Raw genomic sequence first — 22,965 nt, 5'->3', positions numbered from 1 at the left:
TATTAACTAGAATTAGTTTATGTTAAATTTAAATGTTGACATAAAAAACTTCTCGCTTTTTATTCACTCAGGTACTTTTTTTTGTCTATTGCTGAATATTGTAAAGTGGTTGTAAAATTCAAGTTATATTTGCACCGGACCTCTAAACTGAGTTAATATTGTTGTATTTAAATTCCATATAGAACACAATATTGTGTCATTTTTAGCTTCATTGCGTTTATCATTACAAAAAAATGATATGTTTATTTCTTTATACATACATGTTGCCAAAAATTAAATCTATACATTTTGCTGACATTTTTTTTTAAGGTGAAAAGGGCGATCGTGGAGACGTTGGTCCTCGGGGTAATGAAGGATTGCAAGGACCTAAAGGTGAGTGGATAAACAATTTATTAAAGATTTGAAATCATTTTTTTACCTGATAAATGTACTGTTTAACACAACAAATTCTGGGATAATCATATATATTTAAAAAAAATACAGGTGATCCGGGTGTTGATGGAGAGAGAGGTTTGCAAGGACCGCCTGGTCCTCCAGGACCACCGGGAAATGGAGATTTTTCAAGCAATGATGTAGGTTTTATCGGATATTTATACCATTATCATGTTTTGTTTATAAATTGTTTTAGATTGCATGTCTAAAATAAAAATAAAATAATGCTTGAAATTATGAAATGCTTTAAATGAGGGCATTATACAAACATGTAATAAACTAGGTTTGCGTAGTAACGCACAAATTAAAATTATTTTAAATATGTTTTTTTAACGCTAACAGCCAAATTGGAAACCCAGACCAATTTATAAGGTAGGTAATTGGTTTTCATAATAATAATAAGATTTTGTATTTAAAAAATTAAAATATATCATACAGTATTTAAGTAATAAATATATACATAAATTATCATATATTTAAAATATAGTCATTTTTATAGGATATTGGATTCGAGTCTAATGTAGGAAGACCTGGGCCTCCGGGGCCAAAAGGAGACCCTGGTTTGGATGGTTTGGCGGGCTTAAAAGGTAAAAAATATATCACAGTATAAATTACCGTATAGTAAAAATGATTTAAATAAAATAATAAATTTAAAGAAATTATCTTAATTATAATTTAATAATTTTTAAAAATTAAAAAATATATATACTTCTAATAACAATACTTAAAACAATAGGTGACATTGATAAACTCATAAATAAAAAAATTAAATTAAAATTTTGTACAAGATGATGTATTTATAAATAATATTTCCAATGACAACATTTATTGATAATTTGGACAATCAATGAGTCTAATATAATTAAGATTATGATTGATACTTGTATCGGCTTATATTTTTTTACCCATCTCTGCTTAACAGAACAATGAATATTGTACCTCAATTTTATGTAAACTAATTTTTATATCGAGACAATGAAATTATATTTTAAGTCGACGTTTTTTATAAGGATGGTGTAAAAAAAAACAGGTGTTAAAAGCACTACAAAATTTAATAAAATTCGTGACACTGTATATCGTTTAAGTTTTAATTTAACTCGTGTAACGAAACAATCAAATTATAATTTATTAAAATAAAAATTTACTTTTAGCCAACAACGTCAGTCAACACTGTAATGGTGTTATTATGATTTCAAAAACATTTAACACGTTTGTAATTATTATAGTAATAAAATAATTTTCTTTAAAACTATCAAGGTGTAAAAGGCGTCCAAGGAAACAAAGGTGCTCGAGGTGAAGCTGGCGCGAAAGGCAGCAAAGGAGATAAGGTAATGCACTTATGTATTTTGGTATCCTACCGTTGTTTTAAAATATTTAAAACGACATCGCAATTGGATGTATTCTTTCGTAATTGACAATCTGATGGACATAAATATACACGTCATGTACAACAGCTACAATACTAGCGTTCCAAATTAGGTATATTGTTTTCATATGATTTCCCATTCATACTATCTAACTCGAACAACTTACATGAATAATAATTTTTTAATTTAATTAAATTGTGCTAGCACTCGAAGTACAACGTGATAAGACCAAAATTTCAATGAAATTATAAGTTTTGTAGCTTTATCTTAAGTTGTAACTGTACATTAATAGAATAAACTGTTTTTAATCACAACTGTAATAATAATAAAGGATTTTATTAAGCGATTGTAACCAATTTGTATAAATTAAATTAAACACAATTTTTTTAATAATACGTATTTTATTAATAAATCGAAATATTTAAGTAAACATTTTCAGTTAAAATAGTTTTTTTATAGCAATGATAAAATTCTCCATTAACGATAGATAACTGTTTATTCACAATGTTATAGGGATATGCTGGACCTACAGGACCACAAGGTTTAAAAGGTGAGTATTATAAATTATAATTATTATTTCCTGTGAGATACGCCAGCTAAAATATAATTGTTAGAAATGTTAGTTTTTGCCAAAATTAGCAATTGAGGAAACAACATAATCTATTTTTTAGCTAATTCAATGAAACACATTTATAATTTAGTTAAAATAAACCGAATAAATTAAATGAATTTTATTGTTTAATTAAGGTGAAAGAGGGCAGCGCGGTTTTGACGGAACTCCAGGGTTGCCTGGCGAAAACGCACGTCCAGCACCCAAAGGCGAAAAAGGTAAACTATTTAATAATTTGTTTTATAGTAGGTGTATTTTTGTATAAAACAAAATTTCTGCAGATAATCATAATTATCTATGAAAAAATTGAAAGGAAATTGTAGTAGTTAGTTTGTTTTTTTGGATATAGTAATAACATGTCAAGTTGTCTTCAATTACAATAATTTCTAAGACCGTTTTTTTGTTGTGTATAAAGTAGTTTGAAAATATTGAAATCTCTTTTTAGCACTACTCAATCGTAATGTTGATTTATTATTATAGGAGATACTGGAACTCCTGGTCCACCTGGACCACCTGGACTTCCAGGTTCTTCCTCGTTAACCGAAAAATTAGAAAAAGGTAACACTTTTCTTAATAGAAGAAAGAGAAAAATATAATTATATGTTGGGTGATATTTTTATTTTATTCATATTCATTTTTAATTAGTCGGCACAGCAGTTGTGAAAATGCCAGTTAAAGGTGACAAAGGGGCGAAAGGGGATCGTGGAGAAAAAGGTGCTTCCGGTAACTTAGGTCCAAGTGGAAACCCAGTGAGTATGAATAATTAAAATGGGACAAATTATGTGGTGCTTTAAATACTGAAGCTTCTAGGCAGAGATCATAACATAGTAATCTCATCTACCGAAAAAAAAAATGTTTTTATTTTTATTAAAACATAGTGAAAATAATATTTAACTCTTTGTATAAAAAAAAAAAATTCAGAATATTTTAAAGCGGTTAATTTTAAACCTTACTTTCTGGAAACGTATACATTATTCTATAAAAACAGTTTTTGATTTATTATGTGTCTTATATTGGCGATTATTGTTAATGTTTACTGTTCGTGTTTAGGGTCCACCTGGATTAACGGGTCCAAAAGGCGACCGAGGCGAACCTGGGCTACCTGGTGTATCAACAGGAGTCAGTGTCAAAGGAGAAAAAGGTAACACTAATATTATACCGTCACGATATTCATAGCAATAATCTGTATTGCTAGTCCTTCTCCTAACACTCTAGCTGCATTAGTTGTCTTTGCAAGTACTTCACCTACAGTACATATTATTAGGTCATCTCTATTCTATTATAAGCCGTTTCTGAATATTAATATACCACATTTGCTGCTATGTAAACACGATATTGTTAAAGAATATCAACTTATCCAGACTCAACGTTGTAAAAGGGCTAACGAACTATGTTATACCCTCGTTTCGAAGGGTTTTGTATAAGTTATTTAAGACTAAGATACAAGGCAAGATTTTGTGATAGCCAAATAATATGTATTGGATGTTTATAAAATTAACTAGTACTTATCGTTAGTTTAATAGTATAATAATTATCCAAATAAATTAAACGTTTTTTATAAATTATTTTAGGCGATATGGGAAAAAGAGGAAGACGCGGAAAGCAAGGTAATCAATCGATAACTTATCATTAACATAATTGTTTTTTTTATGAAAACTATGAATAAACTAATATAAAATGTAAAATTAGTGTGAGTTAAGTCACGATAATAGACCAACCCTGTTTGCATAATGAGAAATTATAACAAGGAGAAGGTGGATTTTCGTTTTGAAACTATTTTAATTATTTTCATTAAAAAAAAAAATATACTAAGAAATTAATTACAGTTTAAAAGTTAATTTAAAATATTTTTGTAGGCCCTGCAGGTCCACCGGGTCCTCCTGGAGAAATCGGACTTCCTGGACTAAGTGTAAGTTTATATTAAAACTCATAATTTAAATAACACAACCTAATGATGTTTTTTGCCTTTTCATTATTTCGGAAAAAAGGAGGACGTAAGTGCATTAATGAAAAAATATGTCTAATTGTTAAACGTAGAATTCATGTTCAAAATACCTCTCATATCTTAAAACATTTATTTAAAATATGATATTTAGCGGTTAAAAAAAAAGCAGCTATAATAGACAACCAAAAACTATTTTGTGTTCAAATCTTATTCAGCAAAAAATCAATGGTGTTTTAAGACCCACAACAGTTAATGAAATTTTTTATAGATTCAAAATTACACAATTTATATTGATTTTTCCGAATATTATAAAAAAAAAAGTATTAACCTATTTTGTTTAATATTTATGTATGTTTTCTTTAAGGGATTACCCGGTAAAGCAGGTGGCTTAAAAGGAGACAAAGGAGATCAAGGATTATCGATTGTGAGTAATTAAATAATTTCGCCAGAATACAACTAAAATATTGAATTTCCATTTGTTTATTTTTTGCTTATATTGGCGTAAATATTTGTATTTTACAGAAAGGTGAAAAGGGAGATCCCGGCAAAGACGGGTTACCCGGCAGACCTGCGGAAGGAGGTACTTATGTTCCTGTTCCTGGACCACCTGGACCTCCAGTGAGTCATATTTGCAATCAATTTAGAACGATTTGTCTAATAATGAATATGATAAATTACAGGGACCACCCGGTGTATCGGTGGAAGGTCAGAAAGGCGAACCCGGCGATCCAGGATTCTCGACGGCGCCTCTCCGAAGTAGTTAGTGTTTAAAAAAATTGTTTTTTGAAAATATGCAGTTAGATATTATGTGATATATGTATAATAACATGTTATATATTTTAGGCCACGTCACTGATCCTGTAGTAGTACCTGGAGCTATGACGTTTCAAAATAAGAAATCAATGTTAAACGTAAGTCTGTCAAAGCGTCAATTATTTTACAACCACATCAAAATAATATTTTGTTTCATATTTTTAGATGACTGATAAAACTCAAGTAGGAACCATTGCGTTTATCGTCGAAGAAGAAGCTCTATTAGTACGGGTTTCGCTCGGTTGGCAGTACATTTCTGTAGGAAACGTTAACACGTGTAAAACCTTGTATTATATTAAACTACTATTTTTTTTTCCAGTTGGGTTCTTTGATTACATCTGGAACAGAAGCGGTCCCCACAAATATGCCAATGCCGACTAGAGCGCCATTAGAATCATCAAACTTGGTGCATAATCATCCGGTAAAAGAAAATTCATCAGTAAGTATATATTTTTAAAATACAATTTGTTTATACTGAGGTCTGACTTTTGACAGTATGCATATTTATATTTGAGGAAATATTCACTAGAATAGAAAGTTTTTTTTAGCGATAACTGTATCATTTTTTATTCGAGTAAAATATGCATAACAATATTCGAATAACAATTATTAATGTTACTTGGTTACAATCTTATTCGAATTATATTTCCCAACTCTGTTCATACCTAATTTTGCACTTGAAATGTTGGATTAGTATTTAAACAAAACACATGTTGATTAATATTAAGAATAATTAACATTCTATATAGTATTTATTGATTTGCTTTATTTTTCGAAAGTTTTCGTACATTTAATGAACTTTTTAGTTTGTACAAAACCATCTATGAACGTATTTTGTTTTGGATGTTGTAATTTATAATAATTTCATTTAAGCACACGCCACAGTTGTATTAATGATTTGTTGTTTTTTTGTTTATTTTTCAGTGGCATCCTAAAATGGTTAGTATAATTATTTTTCTTAAATAGAAATTAAAAAATGACAAATGTAGCTCAACTGGAATTACCGCAAATTAACGATTATAAACACAATATTATGTTTGCCGACAGTTGCGAATAGCAGCATTGAATGAACCGTATTCAGGCAACATGCATGGCGTTCAGAGTGTTGACTATTCATGTTATCGTCAATCCAGAAGGGCCGGACTCCACGGGGCGTTCAAAGCATTCCTGTCGTCTCGACTGAGCAACCTTAAGACCATCGTGCACGAGTCGGATACGGATTTGCCCGTCGTGAATATCAAAGGCGACGTATTATTTAACTCATGGAAAGATATATTCACTGAAAACGGTGCGTTCACGTCGCACCAGCCTAGAATATACAGTTTCAGCGGTAAAAACGTTCTCAGTGACTTCTCTTGGTAAGTCCGTCGTTGCAATAGCGTACATTGGACCCGCTCGAACCTTAGTTAGCCTAGTGTACTTAATATTTTTACAAACATTGATTTAAACGTCATATTGACATCATATTTTCCAGGCCTCAGAAAGTCGTATGGCACGGTTCTACTACTTCGGGCGCCAGCGCAGTAGACGGCAACTGTGACGCTTGGAACTCGGAGAGCGTTGAAAAACACGGATTGGGTTCGTCGCTGGTGCCCAGGTCGAGTTTACAGGCCAAACTATTGGATCAAACTACTTACGATTGTCGAAACTTCTTTGTGGTGCTGTGCGTGGAAATCACACCGCATTCGGGCGCCATGTTCTCGAGGAAACGCAGGAGTGGACGTCACGAAGAGATGAATCAAGAAGAATATCAGAAACTCATCGACGACATCTATGTATAAGTTGTTTTTTTTTTTGTACTAATTTATTTTCTATGCAATTGTATCTATGATGCAATGACATCTACCTAATTCGACGTTCGATGGCTAAAGTCGCATACTTTGTCCGTTCTTTTTTAGCATTCGGTTTTTTTTTATTATTAATTAAGTCGCTTGTTCCTTTATACTACTTGTAATTTGTTCATATTGTATATTTAAAATTAAAAAAAAGTAGAATCGCGAGCTGTATAAATTATTTGGCAGCATGTAGGTGTTGTCGGTTTGAATTCAACCCGTTTGGACAAACACTAGAAAACGACTTTAATTTCACAACAATTACATTTTTTATAATTTAAATAAACGTAGGTAAGCGTGTTTTAGTCCTTGTGAATTCTCAGTATTATGTATTTATATAAACTGAGCAAAAAATGTATTATTTAACGTTTTTGAAATTCTTGTAGCGTAACTTTTGTCCGTTAAACAATTATAAAATAAATATAATTGATCATATATTTTTACCGACAAACTACTTAACTACACTATTAACTACACTTATTGTTTTTTTTTTATACATAATGATGCATACAACGATGTTGTCATTTATTATTCAGTATTATATTTAAATATAATAAATTATTAATAATACTTCATTATTAATGATGAAGTTTTTTTTATTGTTTACACATTTTTAAACTTAGCTCGTATGGGGTATCTATAACATTATAATTTATTGTAAAGCGGCTTTGATATACCGCAATCTAATCCGTTCATTACGTTTGTATGAGCTCATTTTATACATTGTAAATATAGTTTTATATTTAAACATGTATTATTGGATTTAAAATAGCTGTTATATAATGTAGCTGTAATATTAGTATTTAATAGTATTAACTACAACATAGCTGTTAACTATACGCTGTTAACTAGCTGTCAAACTAACGTTTTGAGTGGTTAAAGAATCAAATGATAAACGTCGTTGAGTTGTTTAATTTAATTTCGACAGTCAATAGGATGAAATATTAAAACAGTATAATATAATCAAATAGTATAATCAAAATTTATACTAGAATTTGAATAATTTATTTGATATAATTCTTTGCCTATAATAAGATATCTATCTACTATATACTTACTATTAATAATCATAACCTATTTAAAAATAATGTAGAAGTTGGTTGTTTGGTATAATTTGTAATGGATGACTTTACATTTTACAATCATATTTTTGCCTAGCTCAATTTTTTTTAACCTGATTAAATTTGATAGAATTATTCAACTCAACGATCAACATTACTTAAATAACAATAATATTTTTTAAATGTTTGTGTTGTGTCAAAATGTTGTCATTTACTTAATAAATTTGAAAGCAGTAGGTAGTAGGTACTATTAATAATCTTGTAATAATGTTACCCATTTATGTTACACATTGTCTACCCAATTATCAGATAGTTATTAGAATATATTCAATAATTTTTATAGTAGCTAAATTTGTTTCCTAAACATATTTAGTATGGTACATGTTTAACTTTTAAATAAATTATTGATGCAGTATTATTATAATATTATGTTCACGTTGAACTAGTCAAACATACTTTAGATTTAATTACAAATAAATCTTTTTTAATTTAAAACTCGAGAAGAGGCTAAATATCGTAACAGTCTTTTTTTATACAATACATAGTACAACGGGAAATACAAGCAAATTGCTTTTATTAGTTTTCCGTCAAACTTTTAGGGTTAACTGTTGCCTGTCAATAATTTAAAAAAACACTAATTGTATACCTGCATATCTTTTGTACACGTCACGCATATAGATATCATTAATACAATATCATTATGTATATAAGTGTTAAGCAACATATCTGTAAAACATATCCTAATCGGTTTGTTTAAAACTAAAGTTCTCAAACATCTTCTCTTTCTATGTCATAAACCTGTAACGAAGTTAACACTTATCAACCTATAACTATAATACAAGTGAATAAGTTGTGAATAATCTGTTATGTTAAATATATATACAAAAACGAAAAAATGTTGAAATGACGAATTTTAATAATATCAGAGACAAATTAATAATATAACTAAAAAATAACTCTATTACTGCAATATTTTATATGACGATTAAGATTAATATTTATTATTATTAGTTACTATTAATATCCCATAGTATTATGATTATTGTTTTTTTATTATTGTCATATTTTATATAATACTAATATTATATTTTACACAAATATTTTTTGTTGACCCATTTTCCCGATTATTAATTAAATTATTATAAATATGATTTTGGTAGTTATATACTGTTAATTATTTACTTTTAATATTTTATAAAAGATAATTTGTATTCGTTTTGTTACACCTGTTACCGTTGTAATACTTACTACCCAAATATTATTGTGAATAATTATGATAATAATATTGTGTTATGTAGACAAAAATAGTGTTAAATAATAAGTTTCTGTAAAAAATATATGTAATTGATTTATTAACATAATATAATGAGATTATTTAATATTTTAACGTTATTTCTTTGTACTAGAATATGCACTCACCTATATTTCTTATAATCTTATCATACTTTATATTTTTTATTACTAGAATTTTTCATTACTTGATTACTTTTTCTTTTAGTATTGCGTTTTTTAATTACTATACTGTTTTTTTTCGTTGTTATAAAACAAGCAATCAAGTTAAGTTATTCAGACTTTTTTTTAATACAGTAAAGTAAGTTAGTTTAAATAACTTTTTTTTCTATAATGTTTGGTTTACTCAGTTTCGCGTCGGAGCTAAAATAATAAAATTGTATAAACTGAACAACATTAATGTAGATAGTGCAGACTATCAGTGTACATTTGAAGTACGAAGGGTCATGACAAGACTTGTATACCAGATAGCGCCGTACAACATTACCAGATAAAAATTATTTTACATTTTAAGTGGTATTTTGTTTTGAATAACAAATAAATGTATAAAAACGAAAACTTGATATGCATAAATTAAAAGTTTACAACGATTATGTAGGTAAAATATATGACATTACATCCACGCTACATATGCCTATTAAATTGTATTACTTATAATTGAATATTAAAATTAAATTAATTACAATTACCTTATTTGAAAATATTAAATATTTCAACTATCCCGACTTAACTTAGGTAATTAAAGCCATTTAAGCGTCCAGCCTTTCTTCTTCGACTCGAAAAATGATATTCGGTTAAATCAAAATGTAAATCTCATTCAAATCGATTTGTGTCATACCATTCCATTGTTACGTCTCGGACTTTCCGACCCTGTATTGATGCTGCTGAATAATGCTATTATGATAATATGATAGTAAAAAAAGGATTTAGTTCATAAACAGAATCTACTGTTATACTTTTTAACGTCGGGATAACGCTCTCCAGAGAAGATTACCCGAATGATTTATTTAAAACGACGTTTCTTTCATACTGAAAAATGCTTATATAACACGATAAAAGCCTGCTACTAGCCGAGGAAGTTAAAATGATATATTGTGAAATGCTCAATGTAGGCTACTAATTATTACTACTACATAACTCAGTGGCGTAATTAGAGACTAAAGCGCCCAGGAGCAAGACACAAGCAAGACTGCGAGACTGCAGCTGTCTCCCTTGCATCTACGGTAGCTACACTATTGACATAACTAGTCATTTTTCGTATATATTATGATGAATTTTCAGGCAAGGAATAAATATTATTAATTATTTTTTGTTAATTAAAAAAATAGTGATGAATGTTGATAACAAGGATTGACAGACGCTATGTACGGGGTTCAGAGTTAAAGGTACGAGTTAAAAATTGAAATTGCGCCTATGTATATATTATTTTACATGACTCATGATTATAACTTATAAGTCATAACACATTATACTTTACTTCTAAAATCGATATATCCGGCATTGTATCGAGTTGGCTATAGTCGGGATGTTGGAATATGCTGACGACGTTTCTCAATAGTATTTTTTTCTTTTTTTTCTTGACGTTTTTGTGATGACCTTGAGTCACCTATTTTTGAATAATGCTTCAGTTAAAGTCAACTTTCAACTAAATATAGCCATACTACATTAACACTTAATCGTTACCCCACACTTTTCCTCCATTCCTACCTTATATTTTCCGGTCAGCTCAACTTCACTTTTCAGTTGATAACTTCTTAAATTTAGTTTTAGCTGTTTTAGTTTAGTTTTTCCTTAACTTCCTTTCTTATTCTCTTTTATCGACTAAACCCTTCATCCCAGTTATTTCCTCTTATTAGTTAATTTTCTTATCCGCTCAACTTACGTTATCAATATTTATTTTATTTATAGTCAGTATATTATAACTAATAAAAGACTGTCCTAAATAACGTATTTGTAATGATTATTGGTCAATTAAAAAACAATAAGATTGAAATTATTGCATTATGCTAAAATGACTAACTTCGAGATGGTCTGGTATTATTTTGAAAGTACATTTAGTTGCTGTTAATACATATAACGGTTTTATTAAGGTTCCAATACACGTGCATTTTGAATGTACGACCATCATCACGATGTGTACTTAACTTCATCAAATATTTCGCCATTTCTGATCATATTAGTCAAGTTATTTAGTTTCAACGACATCGCAGTACATTTTATGACAAAACCAGAAAGTGTTAAAATTAATAAGTGTGTCCAGGATGGAATATTCGGGTAACACTTATAAACCATTACAATTTTACGCCTATATTATTGTTGAGAATATTTTTACAGTTTGTTGTTACTGGTAACAACATACAGTACACATTAATCATTTAGTTTTAATTTCAACACAGCTGATCTATAGTTAAGTAACTTATATTAATTTTGGAGTTCTCATATCGGTGTACCGATGTCTATATTTTATTATGTTGTGTATTTCTTATATTTATAATTTAATTTATTTTCGCAATTTATAGTTTTAGATTCAGTTGTTATAAGTGTTATAAGCTTTTATACGTGCCCTGATAAAAGTAATTATAAAGTATTCACAAATAAACCTGAAAATTTAACATAGTTTTTGTACTCTACCTATTTTGCTAAATGCATTCTGTTCAGTGTTCACTAATGTATTATGGAGGAAGGAGAAACCACGTGTGGTAGAATAATTACTATAAAATGTATAATGAAATAATTATGTTTTACGTATTATATCTACATTGCAAAACGTTAGGTATACCCTTGTGGTTCATGTTACACTAATGGTCGCGGAAGGTCAAAAAGGGGTTTCAACCCTACGCTTGACATTAGTATCTGCCATAAGAGGGTGGTCCTAAGAACAGAATACACAGCTGGTACAGTGGACTTTGAACACCCACTTGATCTAAACATATTTTGTTCTGCTGTAACCATCCTGCAACGTCCAAAATACATATCTAACTTTGTAGGAATATGTATAAATGATTACTGATTAGGTAGTAGTGGAACCTACAAAAGTGATAACAATAGAAAATAATATGTTGTATTTTTATTTTTAAAACTATTAAGTATTATTATTTCTAATACCGGAAAAGTTATTACAACTATCATTGTTTTAACTGTACTATTAGATACAGTGTATTATATTGAAATAACGTACTTAATTATAAAAGTTGTTTATTTTCAAATTATATTACTTTCCTTAACGTAATAGATAAATAATATTACAAATATGATAAGATGAACATAAATATTAATATTAAAACATTAATTAATAATTATTTAAAAAATGAAGTTCTTATTAGGCATATTTAAACGTTATGTAAACTTTTTTTTAATAATAATTATACTACACCCGTTATGTATGTTATCTTTATTACATTTTTCTCTGACACAATATTTTTCATTTTTCACACGCGAACTACATATTATTTAATTAGAGCAACGTCATTAAGTCTATAACTCATTTACTTTGCTATCTTTTGTAATAGTATATTACACATTTTGCCGAACACTTGGAAAAAAATACAAAAATGTATATTATTACTTATTAAAAATATTATTTATAACAAATATTTTCTAGTTCAGACGGGGCGTGTGAAGAAGGTAATTTGATGAAATTTAGCAATTATACTAAAGAATGGGTACAATTAGATTCTGATGACAAATACTATTTATAATAGGTAATACATTAATTTGAAAAATTTCAAATTTCAATTATTAGTTAATTTTGATTTTATTAAGGCAATAGGCTTACCTTATTTTATTAAACATTAAAAAACCATGTAATTATATATTTAAAAAAAAAAATGTTATTACGGCATGAAGTAAAGTATAATAAATAAAAAAATATTATCAAATATAATAAAATATGTTTGTCTCTAAAGTCTAAACTTCCTTTAATAGAAATAGTTTCCTCAAGTCCTAAATCGTAATGTTAACGGTTGTATTAAAAGCAATTTATAGTCTAAATATTTTGTCGTGTTAAAAAAAATACGTCTTTTTGGAAGACTTAGATTTCTTTATATTAATATTTTAAAGTAATTAATTTTTTTACATAATGTAAGTACTAAATACAAGTAAAAAACAACTTAAATTATTAAATTATGATTTAATCATTTTAAAAGTAAAATAACCAGTATTTTGTTATTGATTTGTATGTATGCATAATAATACCAAATACCTATCCAGGCACATAAATAGGTAGCCTATGATTTAATTCATTTTGAATGTTAATGTCGTGTTTTCATTATTAATTCGGACAAGTACTAGGTACAATTTCGATGTTTACAATGTACCTTCCTAATCCTTAAACCCGCAGGTGGTGCATAATCGTTAGTTAAATATTGTATTATGTGTAAATAGAGGCAACCGGCATTGTTTGTAGTCGATGGGTAATGGCTGATGTGTTCCGGCTACGCGGTGTGTTCAAAACGCGATCCCGCTATTATCGATCAGTGTTGTCTGTCGAGCAACTTAAAATATTCGTGACAACGCGCACGGTACAGTTGGGTTCTTTTCACAACGACAAAGCGACGCGGCACTCGTGCTTGTGCTGCTCACAGTCGGATGATATGTGTTGGTCACACTGCAAACGCCTGCAAAATAATCGGTCACCCACGCAGATAAAGGAAAAACGGAGGTACGAAAAACAAAAACCGAGATAACGCGTCCGTACTGTGTTCACGCGATGGACGGGTAGTAGTAATATTCATAATAACAACAAAAAACATTATATTAATAACGATAATTATTTAATGCAAATGTAATATTACACATCAATAGAGAACAATAGTAATACTATTTAAAAAAATAATGTTCGCTTGTTAATGCGTGTAATTAGTCGTAGTTTCCAACACCAACAAATCCTATAAGAAGTAAAATATTTTAAGTGAATGTGATATTATACAAATGACACAACATGTACTGCCAGCCAAACTGCAACAACTCGACGTCCAAACTGAAAGATGGTAAGTTTGATATAAAATGTAATTTAATTCATAATAAACGACTGAACTAAGTGTAGTGTTACGTTTTTAACTAATAAACAGACCCTTATTAACAGAGAGTAGGTATCTAGGTTACAGATATTTTACTGATAGGATTAACATTAACTTGGATTTGGTCAACTGCCAATTAAATAGTTTACCTTCTTTGATAAATTATTGATTATTTGTCCATATAAATTTTAAGTGTATTTTGGCAAGAATATTATGTGTATTATCTATTTATTTATTTAAACGTTAGATTTTCTTAAATCATTTTTAGAAGTATTGATAACTATTTTGTTAGATAAGTGTGAAGTTTTTTTATTGTATTTTTATAATTTTGTTTATAAATAGTATGACTTATAACATACCTATCATGATATTTTGTTATCAAAGATAATATTTTACCTGGTCAACTATTAAAATTAGATTAAGAATGTTGGACCATTAGTCGTATAGTATCTAATTAAACATACTAATCTAATTGTCAGTTTGATAGAAAAGCATTTTTCTCATAGGTCAATGTACACTATAGTGGATAATGAGATACATATGCCAATTAACTTGAAAAGATATACCAGAATTAGGCAATATTAGCGTTAAAAGATATAATAATTATTATCTATTTAAACCATGTCATGACTGTATAATGTTTATTTCTTTCAATAATGTAACTCTTATAGTTTATCAGCCATTTATTTATACACATATTTTATAATACATACATAAATCATCTATAAGTGTCTTATATGATTATTAATGTACTTGGAACATTTTTATTAATAATTTGAATTAATGTATAAAGAATACAATTACATTTTTCAACACGCGCTGCAAATATATTCTAAAAATATTAGTAACAAGTAGTGGATGTGATTACTTTATTAGTTTATATTGAATGTTCATATCATAGTAAAACTTTGCTAAAACGAAAACCTCTTAAAAACAAAAAAAATCTTTGGCCCAAGTTCAAATAAATAAGGAAATCAGGCATCTTTCTGCATCAAAATTGGTCGAAGAATAAAAAAAAAAGAACTTCTATAAGCTGGAAACGAAACACTAAGATAGAAAAATTAGTCGATCCCAAGCAATTCCGTCCTAGCAAGGTTTTACTGTATTGTTTCGAATATTAAAATAATTTAATTTAAAAAAATATTTGTGAAGAGCACAAATATGTGGTAATAAAATATCTTATATAAGAGGATTGTAGAGTGCAAACACAATTTTAACAAGGCCGCTTAAAATTTTTGTTTTTGAGTGTAAAATTATTGAACTTGCGACATAGTTTTAAGAGTATTTTAAATACTTTAAAAAGTTATATTATTTTTGTGAGAAACAAAAAATTCAATTTTTTTAAATTGTATTTAGGTGTGCCTCTTAACATATGCATTACATACAATTATTTTAAAACTATAAAAGTTTTTTATTGATAATAATTATTTTCTCTTAATAATGTGAATAGTACCTTGTACAGTGAAACTTGTCCAAAAAAATGGATACATATTTATTTTATTTTTTACAAACACGAAAATTATCCAAGAGATAATTTTTTTCTTTAGTCTTATTGAATTTATATTCATCTTAATCACCGAATTCATCTTTGAAATGTTTTACTGCAAAATTAATTTCTTTTAGTGAAATTTAGATTTAAAAAAAAAAAAATTACTTTACTAAAAAAGTTAAAAAAATTATGTTGGAAATGAAATAAAAATATTACCTACTACCTATTAATTTAGTATATTTTATATAATTACTTATTTGTACTAGTTTTTGTACATTGTGTGACAAGTTAAGTAGAATATTTTTAAATTATGTTAACATAACAAATAGGTATGTTTCTCATGGTTTTATTTATTTTTGGTTCAATATATTATTATATATTTTTAAAAATATATTACATAAAAATATTAAATTTTATAAGTTGTTTAATGCGTGTAATAAGTACACATAAATTTTAAACTTTTTCGTTGAAAACGTAAATATTATATTAAGTTCCTTTTTTATTTTGTATCTATTGTGCATTTTTTTAAAAATTATTTCAGTACTGTTTTTATTGTTATTTTAACACGCGTACTTTAACTATAGATCTCGAAATTCAAACATTAATCATAATTGCAAAATTATATATATATATATTGGTAGCATTTAGTTTTTATTGTAAATATGGCGATAAACTTATTAATGTTTATTATTATTAATCATATAAAATGATATGGTACCCGTGCTATTACTATGTTAATTGTTATTTTACTACCCACTGCTGTTTGGTTGGGTATTTGTTGTTAGTTATTTTTGAAGTTAATAGCCTTTTAAACAGCTTCGTTTGTATGCTGTATATTTAAGTATGTTCTAGATGTGATAAAGGCCTTACATAAAATTATTAATGAAACCTTTTAAATTAAATCATTAGACCCGTTTGATCCAAACTAATGTATGGCATGTTGAGTTCGATTCCATTTTAATAAACCCTCAAGCTCGAATATGAAGAGTTTTTCAAGTCCCTGTTGATAATTTACATTCAAAAATAATTATTACACGTCTGAGGACCTCCTGCTGAGCTTCTGGATAAACGCATACATTATGGTCGATTGCCTCTCAAGGGTGCGAACAGTAATTTATTGCGCCCTTTTTATTCTAGAAGAGAGATCTCCCCCTTTCACCGAGCTTTTGCGAACAGAATATTGTTTCCTTGCTCCTTAACGGTATATTCCAGTCGTGGAATGAAATACCTTCTACCATGGTCGGAGCATCACAATGACCTTGATTCTAATAATATCGTATTTTATTGCTTAGGACTCTCGAAATGATTACGTGTAATAATTTAGAAGAAACAATTAGACGTTATTACATTTTTGGGGCCTAAATAAAAAAAACTTAAATTGTAAAAGTCGACCTTTTCTATTACTTAGCACCGTATTGTTACCGTTTATTTTGACCAATAAGAAACTATGGCAAGCGAACCTCGCTTCACTAAGTTTTGTTTATGTGCTATGGATTTTGTGTTAAACTATATATATTGTATAATAGTAAAACGATTATATCATAAGTATTTGTAAGTGATTTTATTCTTTTTTTTTTTAATTAAATACTTTATAGCATATCTATTCATTTTTTTATTAGGTTTGATAAACAAACCAATAAAGAAGATAATTTGATTTTTGATTTTGAAATCAGTTTTATTAAATAGATTATAAGAGACATTTTTCATTACTCAAAACTTTTATTCTAGCTTAATTTCATTAACCTTTTTCTTTTTGATAAATGCAGTATACTATAATACCCTGTTATACCTAACATGTTATTTTTGCATTTTGATTTATTGAATTCGTTACTTTGAAAACTAGTGAAACATTTTTTTAAGTTGAAGTTTGTACTGTACAATTATTACACTCAAGTTTTACATTCAAGGCCAAGGAAAACGTGAACGTTTCTTGCAATGAACAATAATTTTCACGTGACTGCGACGAAACCTTACACGTTTTGCCCATTGCTGTATATAATATATTTAGGCGATGTTTAAAAAATAAAACCAAGTTTTAAGTATTGTTCACGTTTGTTTTACTGGTGGTTAGTACATTCATAATTATGTGTAGTTTATAAATATGCGTGTATCGTCAGTTTGATTATGCAAATGAATAGTAGGTTTAATTAACCTCGGTTTAAATAACAGCACACGACACTAGACCGGTGTCTCTTGTCGTGTAATTTCCTCTTTTGGTGGGAAATTGACTTATGCTCTGTAAACTAGGGTTCCGTTTAATGTTGTTAATGAATTGCCAATTCACATCGCTTAACATGGTATAATTAACTAGTAGTGACACACGAATAAATAGCCATTTTTTAAGTAATGATTAAGAGGTGCACCTAATGATACGATTTATGCTGCATGCGTAATTTTATGCTACATTGTGTGTCATATGCATATAACATTTTCAGTTTTCGTTTTAGACTATCCAGTTTCGTAACTATTTTGACCCCCAGTTTAAACCCAGCAAATATTAGCATTTGACCAAAAATACAAATTACATATTTTAGTCAAAATTGTTTTTTATGGAAATTTAATTTTAGATTTTTATAGTTTTACTGCCGCTATTTGTATTTTAAAAAGTTATAATTATAAAATGAAAAGCTAATACAATTTTTCATATTTTGATAAGCTGTAATTCCCTCTGTAATCTATATTTTTTTCTTAGTATCCGCCAATCATAGGCAGGATGTGTATGGCGCATAGTCTATTATCTCTAATATTAATCGTAAAAATAAAAAATAAATTAATATTTTATACATTTGTTTTACACACTATTTGCATAAAATATTACTCTCTATTGTAAACGTATTGGCATTGCATTCGGCGGTCTAGAATCAGAAGTATGTATTAAGTATTATGTGCTACAAAGGCATTACACATGTCCAATCGACCAAAGGATATCCTCTTTAATATTCAAATAGTTCTCAAAAAATGTTTGTAATAAATACAATTTGACTCCCCAGCCATTTTTGTGTGCTTTTATTTTGTACGAGGAAATACAATTTTTGAAAGGACTTTTTTTTGCGCACCTTCTCGCACCTAGCCCCTGCCGCCTATGGATATGTTTATCTGATTATTCAACGACTCTATGCAGTATATTTGAAAATGTTACTCAATTCTACGGGAAATGTGTAACATTTTGAAGGATTCACTGAACTTACGCCCTCGAGGAACTCCTACGACATTATGCACTCGTTGCTATTAAAATCAAACTTCGCAAGGGTGGATCCGTCGCGGTTCACCATTTGTCCGTAACCGTTTTTGAACGAGCCGTAATTGAATTTGGAGAGTTGACCGCCTCGCTGGTGGACAATAATGTGTTGGGACATTTTCTAGGTAACTGAATCCCAATGCTTATTCCCCCTCGGTACTAGCGGTGTAGTAAATAGTAATTGTTTTTGTATGTATGGAAGTTGCTTGATTGGACGAACAAAAAGTGTAACATTTCAAACAAAGACAACATAACCCTAGCGTGCCGGAAACCTTCTCACGATAAGCATTACCTATTATTGTAAGGAAGAAAGTTTTCAATTTGAATTTAACAATACCGTGCGATTGGCTCGTTTGTTTCATTGGCGAGAGTTCTGAATAATTAATCCCTTGGTATAGCATATACACAGCGTTAGGGAAATCCTTGGCGGATAGTCCCCTGTGTGTGGTTTCTTCTGAAACAAAATTGATGCTGCTATATTCGACTGTTTTTATTTTGCAAGACAACGGCAAGAGTTTGAATTTAAATTAGGAATTAATTTTTGAGAACGAACGAATGCTACTTTAAAATTCATTGGAACTTTTATTGTAAGTCATATATTTATTAGGAAAACGCTAAATGAAAAATAGCAAATAAACAGAAAAATGTTTTAAGTGAGGTCCTTAATTTCCAAACGGGAAAATGGTTTTTTAACACTACATTTTATTTTTCAAAATTAACTGTAATATTTTGGGTTACGCAGTTTTTTTTACCTTATACTGAAAATAGTTTTTATAAAAGTAAAATAGAAAGAAATTATATTATGTATAAATTATTATTAAAAGGTATGTTCTTAACCTTTATTTTTTTTTTAAGAAAAAATTGTAATTTTTAGCCAGCTTTATACGTATTGTTTACAAGTACGCCGTTGATGCGATAATACTAATAATAAAACGGATATTTTGATACTTTAATACGACCAAACGCGGATCAACTGTACTTAGAAACATTATATAGCAGTGTTTGGATTTGATTAAAAGAAGCCATAGTTAGACACATTCGATTTGTTGACTAATCCCATATTGTATGAACGTCATTCGGAATTCCTATGGAGTGCAGGGTTCTCAGTCGGGTGTCGATCGGTTAGAGTCCAAACTCCAGGCGTTCAACCTAAATTATACAGTATTGTTGTCCAGTATATAGGGGACGATGCTGTGTGGGTTGGGTGTGTCGCTGCCGGCCCTTATAATAATAACAATTATTATTATTACAATTAATTACGACCACTTTAGATAGAGCGGAAGGAGGGGGTTCGTGAACGATGTAGATGATGTCGCAATGACCCTTTATACGCCAGATGTTGAATATTGTTTTGGATAGTGTAGGCAGTGATAGTGTGAGGGAGAGAGCGGTAGTGAATGAATGAGTAAACGAGACCCCTATCCATGTCCCCTTTTTTGATTTTGATAAGGATTTCGTTGTCAAGCGTGGTTAACGTAAGATCGGCATTCAGATTTATGTGTTAAGGGGAAGCTTATATTATTATTATTATATCCCTCTGTATTGTGTTGTAAGCAAAAAGAGACCCCATACGTGGCTTATGTATGTTGTCACGGAAGTGTGACACATATTTACAAACTTGATGTTTGAAATGACCAATGTTATTTAGCTTGACGTTTAACGCTGTTGGAAAATCGATAGGGTATTGTGATGTGGTAATTTGAAAATAATTCTTATAGTATGTTTTTGCTTAATTACCGTACAGTCTGTAGATAAGTCTTGGCTTTTGTTATCATTAACAGTCGTTTAGCTGAATTTGTTTACTGGTATACAAATTATACTACAAAAGATGCGTAGGTACCTACTCTGATCGAATTTATGATAATTATATAATAAATATGTATGTTTCCATATGACAATAAAGTGCACGCAGAATTCTGAATTTTTTAGAAAATGGTCTATGGGGATTAATTATTGTTGTACAAAAAATAATTACAATGTTAATTCAACGCCTAGAATATACCGTCAATTGACTAGTGTTATTGATATTAGTAATACCTATCATTAATATTAGTTATACTGACGGTTTCGATTATATCAGTGGATAGTGTGAATAGAATTATTACAGTAATGTTATGCGGATGAACGCGATATTATTGCACTCTGGTGAACGGCGACACTGGCGGCTCTGAGCTGACATCGCTCGCCAGTTGCTACTGGATTTGGTTAGTGGTTCTCGTGACCCGATGCCCGCTGGGTCTGTTGTTGTCGTGCCGCGTTCCGTGTAGTTGTGTTAAAAAATATATTTTTAATATTAGTATGTAAATCATAATCATAATAATATTTAAAAAATATTGCATTTGGGATATTACTTTTTCATTGTTTTTTTTTTACCGTATGTTAATAATAATACAAATTATAAACGTAAAATATATTTCGTGTTTTTACTCGAGTGAATAGATTGCATTTTTACGAAGTATAAATATAACGTGTCTAATGTGTTGATTTTCTCAGGAATGATAAACATTACTTAAAAATTGCTACGCCGGTCGTTTATTTTGGTGTTTTCGAACGAAACGCCAAATCAGGTGAATTTACTAGTATTGTTGTTTTAAGCGTGACAAGACCGCACGCGAGTTTGTACTTTTTTAATCGCAATAGTTTTTTATTTGCAAAAAATAAATAAATAAACATCAAAACTAAAGATGTATACAATATACATCGTTGTTTCATGAAACGCGATTAGTTTGTATAACGTTACCGGTCGTTTTAAACAAATTGTATGTGCTTTAAAAGTTAAATATTAATAGTCATTACGTTTGTACAGCGTTTCAACTTTCAGATTTTTTTTTTGCTCATGTCGCGTTCATATAATATTATTGTGTGCATTAATGGCGGTTTAATTGTTTTGTTTCAGAAGTTACCATGAGAGAAAAGAAGAGTGGTGCACTCAGCAAAGTGCAGAAAATTAAAAAACGTCTTAGTCATAGTTTCGGCAGACTCTGTAAGTACCGATAAATTAGAGTCGTTATTGTCGAGTAAAGTAATGATAATTCGTTCGTTCTCTATACTATGATTAGATTACTGGTTAGCTTTCATAATAATATGTGGGGTATTGGTTGTGGGTTAAAGGTAAAATAATAACAATAATGGTAAACGTACTAACTAGCATCTAATTGAATGGTCATGTGCATCGGGACGGAGTGCAATCGATAAATTGTTATAATAATACACGGCTAATGGAATCTGGGTTGTCGGTGGTAGGGGGAGAGGGGAGAGGGGTTGATTGTTTTAGTTATGCCGCCGTAGTTACCGGTGCGGTTTCATATTCCATTATCTGCAGAATACCTACGCTGTCCGTCAGCCTACGGATTCTGCGAACCTCCGACATGTTTATTTTCTATACATCCCATAAGAATACAGGAACGAGAAAAAATGTGTCTCAGCTAGAGTGTGTAAACTCATGATGACGATAATAATAATACAATATGTATAACGTTGGAAATTATCTTATCTGTAAACGGACAATAATATCATATATTATAAAATAATATCAAAGAGTAAAAACAGTTTGGTGATCGGATGTGTTTTAATTTTTTAAATCATTTGTTTTTTTCTGTTATCTGTCCATTCGTTATCGGTTAAAATTAAATTAATGGAATAATCGAATATAACCCATCGGTCTTGAAAAAAATCTTCAAATGAAACAACGAATATGACGTGTAAGTACATCGATCTATTATTGGAGAAATTACCTAATCGACTATATAACTAGTCCGCCATAATAATAATAAAATATTTGTTTTTATTTGACGTAATACTAGCATGTCTAAAGATGACAGTAATAATAATGTATCACAAATTATTTCATTGGCTTATAACGAACCGTTA

The 22,965-nt window shown here is 29.2% G+C and overlaps 2 protein-coding genes across 3 annotated transcripts in view; both read left to right on the top strand.

Annotated features, from left to right (window-relative positions):
- Positions 1–9,192, top strand: part of LOC126833454 (collagen alpha-1(XVIII) chain-like) — a 134,914-nt gene extending 125,722 nt beyond the window's left edge. Inside the window, exons 11-31 of the mRNA XM_050564803.1 lie at positions 310–372; positions 484–572; positions 775–804; positions 932–1,019; positions 1,690–1,760; positions 2,313–2,349; positions 2,547–2,627; positions 2,890–2,967; positions 3,055–3,158; positions 3,460–3,550; positions 3,981–4,016; positions 4,266–4,318; positions 4,719–4,778; positions 4,877–4,972; positions 5,035–5,113; positions 5,198–5,265; positions 5,333–5,425; positions 5,487–5,606; positions 6,092–6,106; positions 6,215–6,525; positions 6,642–9,192. Of these exons, the coding sequence (XP_050420760.1) occupies positions 310–372; positions 484–572; positions 775–804; positions 932–1,019; positions 1,690–1,760; positions 2,313–2,349; positions 2,547–2,627; positions 2,890–2,967; positions 3,055–3,158; positions 3,460–3,550; positions 3,981–4,016; positions 4,266–4,318; positions 4,719–4,778; positions 4,877–4,972; positions 5,035–5,113; positions 5,198–5,265; positions 5,333–5,425; positions 5,487–5,606; positions 6,092–6,106; positions 6,215–6,525; positions 6,642–6,948 (1,970 nt within the window). The 3' untranslated portion in view covers positions 6,949–9,192. The remainder of the gene's footprint in view (positions 1–309; positions 373–483; positions 573–774; positions 805–931; positions 1,020–1,689; positions 1,761–2,312; positions 2,350–2,546; positions 2,628–2,889; positions 2,968–3,054; positions 3,159–3,459; positions 3,551–3,980; positions 4,017–4,265; positions 4,319–4,718; positions 4,779–4,876; positions 4,973–5,034; positions 5,114–5,197; positions 5,266–5,332; positions 5,426–5,486; positions 5,607–6,091; positions 6,107–6,214; positions 6,526–6,641) is intronic.
- A 4,849-nt stretch (positions 9,193–14,041) lies between these two features.
- The window catches only part of LOC126833321 (cyclin-dependent kinase 14), a 52,375-nt gene continuing 43,451 nt past the window's right edge, over positions 14,042–22,965 (top strand). The window contains exons 1-2 of one of the 2 annotated variants that reach the window (XM_050564583.1): positions 14,042–14,338; positions 21,992–22,078. In XM_050564583.1, the coding sequence (XP_050420540.1) occupies positions 14,290–14,338; positions 21,992–22,078 (136 nt within the window). In that variant the 5' untranslated portion in view covers positions 14,042–14,289. Of the gene's footprint in view, positions 14,339–21,317; positions 21,663–21,991; positions 22,079–22,965 lie in introns of those variants that run through there. The other variant, XM_050564584.1, reaches the window with a different exon arrangement.

The sequence above is a fragment of the Adelges cooleyi genome, unplaced genomic scaffold, assembly GCF_023614345.1.
Source record: "Adelges cooleyi isolate 19-005CV unplaced genomic scaffold, UGA_ACOO_1.1 ACOO_flye_CR_arks_rails_tigmint_CR_PRNA_2, whole genome shotgun sequence".
Classification (NCBI taxonomy): domain Eukaryota; kingdom Metazoa; phylum Arthropoda; class Insecta; order Hemiptera; family Adelgidae; genus Adelges; species Adelges cooleyi.
The sequence above is the reverse complement of the archived record's forward strand: the minus strand, read 5'-3'. Positions and strand labels throughout refer to the sequence as shown.